Source organism: Priapulus caudatus, unplaced genomic scaffold, assembly GCF_000485595.1.
Source record: "Priapulus caudatus unplaced genomic scaffold, Priapulus_caudatus-5.0.1 Scaffold158, whole genome shotgun sequence".
Classification (NCBI taxonomy): Eukaryota; Metazoa; Priapulida; class Priapulimorpha; order Priapulimorphida; family Priapulidae; genus Priapulus; species Priapulus caudatus.
Window position 1 is genome coordinate 71,624 of NW_014577219.1, and position 6,468 is coordinate 78,091.

Genomic DNA, 6,468 nt, shown 5'->3' on the forward strand with positions numbered 1-6,468 from the left:
TAAATGTCCGGGGGGGTAATTGTCTGGGGGGTGATTGTCCGGGGGGTATTTGTCCTGATACCGTGCGTAGGTATAAGCTTAGAAAAGGGTGGCGGTGTTCGTAGCCTGGTAGTCATGTAAAGGTCATGTTGGTGTTAGACAGCGTACAGGCATGTGTGAGGAGGAGTGATATCGTTTATTTTCGAAAATGCGAGGGTAAAAACAACAATAAAAAACACTTTCGTCCGGGGTTGGGTTGAAATCGATCTATAGCTTGGCAGAATCGGAGTCACGGTGACGTTAGTAAATGCTTGTAGCCTTGTATGCTACTTACCACACATCTGTACGACTAAATTTGATGCAGCGCGGACGAATTCACATCAAGTTTTCACCTGTATGTTTGAAAATGGTAATTCATTTAAACGTTAATGCATTCTTATCCGGTTTCATTTCTCTCGGTCTCTCGTTCGTTAAAATGTCATGCGTTGTTGTCGTTTCGTTGCGTAGATCTGGGACCGGAACACGCTGGACTGTATTCAGGTGTTGACGGGGCACACAGGCTCCGTGCTCTGCCTCCAGTATGACGAGAACGTTATCATCACTGGGTCCAGCGATTCCACTGTCAGGTCTGTCTCTACGTCCTTCGTAATACGAAAGAACCCCCCCCCCCATGCATGACGCGTTAGCGTGAGAGTGTGCGAGGTTTATACTTTATTATTCGGTGTCCACGTTTTCGAAGACTTATCGTTTTCTGTGACAGGCATGATTCTTAAAGATCGTACCGGTTGAATTAGTTTAAAAAAATGCCGATAACATTCAATTTGTTTTTTATATCTGGTTAATTTCAGTTGCTTGTTGTGATAATCCTGTATCATTCTGTTTCCCAACCCTGTAATACTGGTTTCTAGTTATTGCAAATGCGAAAGTGTGGCATTGACATGCGTTGTATCAAGAGCGTATTAAGAAGGAGAGAGTACAACGGTGAAATGCTGAAACCATGTATCTTAACAAGGTAGGACAGGTGATCAATAATACTGCAAAGAATCGTCAAAATAAAACGGGGAAAGTTTATTAATTGGACTAATACTGCAACATGGTTTCAGCATTTCACCGTTGTACGCTCTCCTTCTTCATACGCTCTTGATTGCATTCACATTTTTTGAGTCACCTGGCTGGATTTTCTCTCTGCTTGAACCGTAGTATTTAGAAAGTGATATAACACTGCCGCAGTACTGTATCCCGTGGGATTGTGTTTTGTGTCGCTGTGCACACAGTAATGTAATATCTATCGTCTTACATCGATATTGCTCGGCATTCTGTTTTACTGTAAGGTCTATTTCGGTCATAATATGTGCATTTATAGGAGGTCTATTTGCACTAAATGTTATCATCTGATTGAATGCGACGTTGCTGTGTATTGTTCAGGGTGTGGGACGTGCACACGGGTGACATGGTGAACACGATCATACATCACTGCGAAGCGGTTTTGCACCTGCGATTCGAGGCCGGCATGATGGTTACCTGTTCGAAGGTGAGTCGGCGTGCGGCGGCGCGCGGCAGTCGTCCTGAAGTTGTCGTGTTTGCGATGGAGAGAGGCTGTGACGACCTTCTCCAAACTGTACCGATGCGTGAGATTGTATTGGGGGTCCAACTTGTATGTTAGGGTCGCATTCTCTCTTAGTTTCCGGCTGGAGGGTCCTGGAGGGTCGCATTAGCGACATGCAAAGAGTCACCATTGTAGTCAGTATGCTGTTCATTGCATAGAGGTGAACGCTAACAGGGTTGACCGTAGTAACGTAGCGTGTTATTAGTGCTACTAGTGCCACTGGTAGTGTAAGGGAAACATGTTGCTGTGGCTGTGGTACCCGTGGTCACTTCCAGTGGTTAGGGATTAGATTGCGCAAATCTTCCGTTGGGAATAACAGATGGGTATCGTCGTCTGACGTCACCTTCATGGAAAAGCCGTGCCGTGCGTCACGGCGAATGCAGCGGGTAAACAGAAATTCGATACGTGAAAAATAATGGCAGTATTGGCCTCATCCTTTTTAATGGAATCCCATTAGGCACACATGCTACACTGACTTCCGTTGTGTGTGTGTGCCGTCAATACCATCTCTAATTGTGTCCTTGGGGTATGCGAGTACTGGAGTACATTCAGATAGCACGAATCTGCTGCAGCTATATGTCAGGTAGGGCAATGCTAGCAGATTTAGTGTTTTGTTGTTGTGAAGCCTAATTCCACGTGGTAGTTGGTAATGGTAAGCGTAATGGCTGGTAAGTGCGTGCGTGCGTGCGTGCGTGCGTGCGTACATGCGTGCGTCCATGAAAAATGGCTTGGATTAGGCCCTGCTAATCGCCGCTGGCCTTTCTGCGCAGGATCGCTCGATCGCCGTGTGGGACATGCACTCGCCGACGGAGATCACGATCCGCCGGGTGCTCGTCGGCCACAGAGCCGCCGTCAATGTCGTCGACTTCGATCAGAAGTATATCGTCTCTGCGTCTGGCGACAGAACCATAAAGGTGAGATACATGCGCAGGGCCTAATCTAGCTGCTAAATATGGCCACCCATGGTGAACATATCTAGGTAAAAAAAAATGTTTGCCAACTGTTGGCAAGCGCAGCGAGCAGAAAATATTTTTTAAGCCCTGTCTACACTAGCAAACTTTAGTTTGCAAACTCGAGCAAACTCCGAGTTTGTTAAAGTTTGGAGAAGTTTGTGGTGCCTGTCTACACTATGGTACTGACTACACTACACTACTGATACTGACTGTGAATTCCAATGTTCAATTTCCAATGTTTGTCTATCTGCAGGATCACATGACTACAAACTGTCATTTGATTGGCTGAGTTATTCCAAACCTCAGCAAACTCGAGCAAACTAGTTTGTCAAGAAGGTGCACGGCCTAACTTCTGCAAACTTCTGCAAGCTAGTTTGCCGAAGTTTGTCAACTGGTCTACACTGGCAAACTTTGGAAAACTTTTCTTGCCAAACTCGGAGTTTGCTCGAGTTTGCAAACTAAAGTTTGCTAGTGTAGACAGGGCTTAATTAGGTATAAGATCCGTAGATGTATAATAACATTAAAATTAATATTATTCTCATATATAACACAATTGTTTCAACTGTGCACAGTACTGTGCACTGAAGTATGCTGGAGGAATTTGTAATTAAACCTGCATGTAGTGGAGTGTAGCGTGTGGTATTGTAAATAATAGAAATAGACGAAGACGTAGAAATGTTTGTGCGTACGTACGTGTGTGTGTGACCGACCGGGCATCCGTATCTAATACTACTTCTTCGAACATATTTAGACCGGTCCTGTCTGGTGTTCCAATCGACTCCGTATGCACGCGGAAGTCTCTAAAGCAGTTGTTCTTAACTTTTTTTGAGTCATTTGAGAATCTGGTGAAAGATACGCACCCCTCCCCAGAAAAATGCACATAAGCACATAAACACAATAATTTTTATGCACCTGGTTCCCGGACCCCCTGAAGCCCATCTACGCACCCCACAGGGGTCCGTGGACCACAGGTTAAGAACCCTTGCTCTAAAGAGTTTGAACGTGAGTAGCGTAGTAAGTGTTAGAGATGCGTCTACCGGCCGTACTGTGTGATAATGTACTCCAGCACGCTCGTGTCGTCGTTGCTAACACGCCGGTCGTCTCTGCAGGTGTGGAATACGTCGACGTGTGAGTTTGTGCGGACGCTGACAGGCCACAAGCGCGGCATCGCCTGCCTGCAGTACAGAGACCGACTCGTGGTGAGCGGCAGCTCGGACAACACCATCAGGTAACGAATACTAGATGTATACTAAAATTAGATGGACAAAAACTCAAAATTTCGCTTGGGAACCGGGCTTATCGGATTCAGCATACTCGAATTATGTTAAAAAGTCTGGTTCCCAACTTTTACTCAAAAATGCGCTTTGAACCTTGTACAACACCCTTTTTCTGAAATCCCACTAGTCTAATGTTGGGTTTCTCTGGGTTATATCGTTAAATTTATTGCTAAGACACCATCAGGTAAGGAATACTCTCTTCTCGGTGACGTGGTATCGGTGCGTTTATGTGTACTGGAGGAGACAGCCTTGTGAATTGCACTCCTCGTTTTTTATAGTGTGTGATAGTTGCTTCATCCTCTTGTTTTACTGTCTTCTGTACCTCATTCTGTTTTACCTACAGTATGATGTACTGTCATACATTTCTTTTTTATTTTGTCTCTCACACCATCTTTCTCCAGTTCTTTGTCATTTTTCTGTCTTTTCTTGTCTGTTTCTTTCTCGTGCTCTTGTTCTCGCTCATCTCTAATCCTCTTCATTTTACCTTCCCTTACTCAATCTCTCCTTCCATCCCTCCTTTCTCACGCCCTCTCTCTCGCTCTCTCCCTCTTGCTCCCTCTCCTTCACCCTCACCCCTCTCTCTTTTTCTCGGTTGCTCTTCATTTCTCTCTCTCTCTCTCTTCTCTCTCTCCTCTCTCGTCTCTTTCTTCTCTCTGTCCTCTCTCTCTCTTCCCTTCTTCTCTCTGCTTCTATACTATCATTTAATTTTAATTAGCAATGCGGCATACACTACGGTTTTCTGGTAATGTATTGACTGGCCTCTGCCACTTTCGTAATCTCGAGCGTGACGATCGTTTACGCTGCGCGCAGTTGCTTATGACGATGAGTCTGTTTACAGCGCGTCGCTATGACGATGAGCTGTTACGCGCGTCGCTTCTTATGACGATGAGCTGTGACGTGTTTGCGTGTCTGCAGGCTGTGGGACGTGGAATGTAACGCGTGTCTGCGGGTGCTGGGGGAGCGGACACCAGAGGAGCTCGTACGATGCATTCCGCTTCGAACAGACTATAGAAGAATCGTTAGCGTCCGCCGCTTACGACGGTTGTGGATGTGACGCCGCGACGCGGGCGGTCGTGTTAATTGCCGTCTTATTGCTTGTTATATCGCACGCGGGAGGCGGTGTTAATTTGCGAGAAGTTCATGCGTATATAGTGGCTGGTTATCGAACGTGCCTTTTGTGTGAAATCCCCGATGGATACTCATAACAAACGACTGACTGCTGCCTTTCGTATATCACGAGTGTTGGGACGGTGGCGGAACTATCTGTACTAGGCTGGGTGTGACAATACGGACGCTTGGAGTGATCTGGCCCGGCGCGTGTGATATAGCGAATACTCCAACATAGATTGTATATTTGTGATGTGGTGTTGTAACTTGTGTCGTTGCGTCGTGGTGTAGTGTTTGTGGATGTCCGTCGATTGGGTATATCATCAAGATAAATATCGCCTGTCAGTGGTGAGATAGAATATATATTTAGAGCTCAAAAGCAAATTATTGCTTTATTTATTTTAAAAGTTAAAACTAGCGTGAATCGTAATTAGCCGATTTATAACAATGGTAAAGTTTATAAATCTGTGTTACCGTTTACACATTCCGCTGTCCGAGTCCTAATATCTGCTCATTCCATGTCATCGTGTGTGCTTCTATTATTTTGGCGTCTGTTCTATCGTTCCGTTCAGTAGGAAAATCAAAGTGTGCGGATTCTGGCAGGCTTGCACACTTTGATCCTTCGGCTTGCGCTCTGCAGGAACATTGTTGCTTGCGCTACGCTAGTAGGTAGGTACCTCTTAATGTAGTGCCACTGCTGTCATTTACGCATTTCGATCGAGAATCTAATCCGCAGACTCCCTAACTTACAGTTATTTTCTAGTAACGATTATTCTCTCAGGGTAACTACTTGCTCAGGTTGTAAGCAGTTAACGAATCGATCTAGTTGTAAGATCAAGTCTTTAATCTCAGGGAAACGCATTGCTGAAAGTTCCCCGGCTGGATCGGCTGGGGGGTTCTTGCACCGTTGTTCGCTGTGTTCGTGTCCCTTAGGATACACACGGTCGCGTGTTTCCGGCCTGCCAGTTTACGACGAGGGGCAGAGTTTCAACCGAGCCTCGGCACGACGACTACCGATTTCTCAATTTAGGGGACTTTTCCTGAACGTGTCGCCAGGAGCGACGGATCGCCCGGGCTCCCCCGTCACGGGACGTTTAAACGCCTGGTCGCCGTTCACGCTGCCTACACGTACGTTAACCCCTGCAGGGGTGCTGTTAACCACCCCCCCGTGGGTGGAGGGTCAACTTCTCCGTTGTTTGTGGGGTGTAGTGAGGTGGGGTTCGTTGTTATTTGTATATGTTATAAACAGAACAGTGTTAGTCTGGCTGGGTTTCTTTGTGTTCGTAGCAGGTATCGCGAGCGTAGTGGGGGTCGAATGGCCGATTTCTTTAGTCTGCAACATAATAGTGGTAATTAGGGCTAAGCCTTCGAATTTATTTAATCTTCCTGTAATCGTGTATCTATTGGAGATTAAAAATAACCAGTGCATATCTAATTAATATATATTGTGGATAAAAGGGCAGTTCCGCATTCATTGTCGTCTTATCCTCAATTTTGAATTGTATGGTATTGGTATGTATCTTTCCTCTATAGGCTGTTGGTTCAA

At 45.7% G+C, this 6,468-nt stretch overlaps 1 protein-coding gene across 1 annotated transcript in view; it reads left to right on the forward strand.

Moving 5' to 3' along the window:
* LOC106806394 (beta-TrCP-like) overlaps positions 1–6,468 on the forward strand; it is a 15,531-nt gene that overhangs the window by 5,110 nt on the left and 3,953 nt on the right. Inside the window, exons 6-10 of the mRNA XM_014808319.1 lie at positions 487–605; positions 1,405–1,510; positions 2,356–2,499; positions 3,648–3,766; positions 4,731–4,856. Coding sequence (XP_014663805.1) covers positions 487–605; positions 1,405–1,510; positions 2,356–2,499; positions 3,648–3,766; positions 4,731–4,856 — 614 coding nt within the window. The remainder of the gene's footprint in view (positions 1–486; positions 606–1,404; positions 1,511–2,355; positions 2,500–3,647; positions 3,767–4,730; positions 4,857–6,468) is intronic.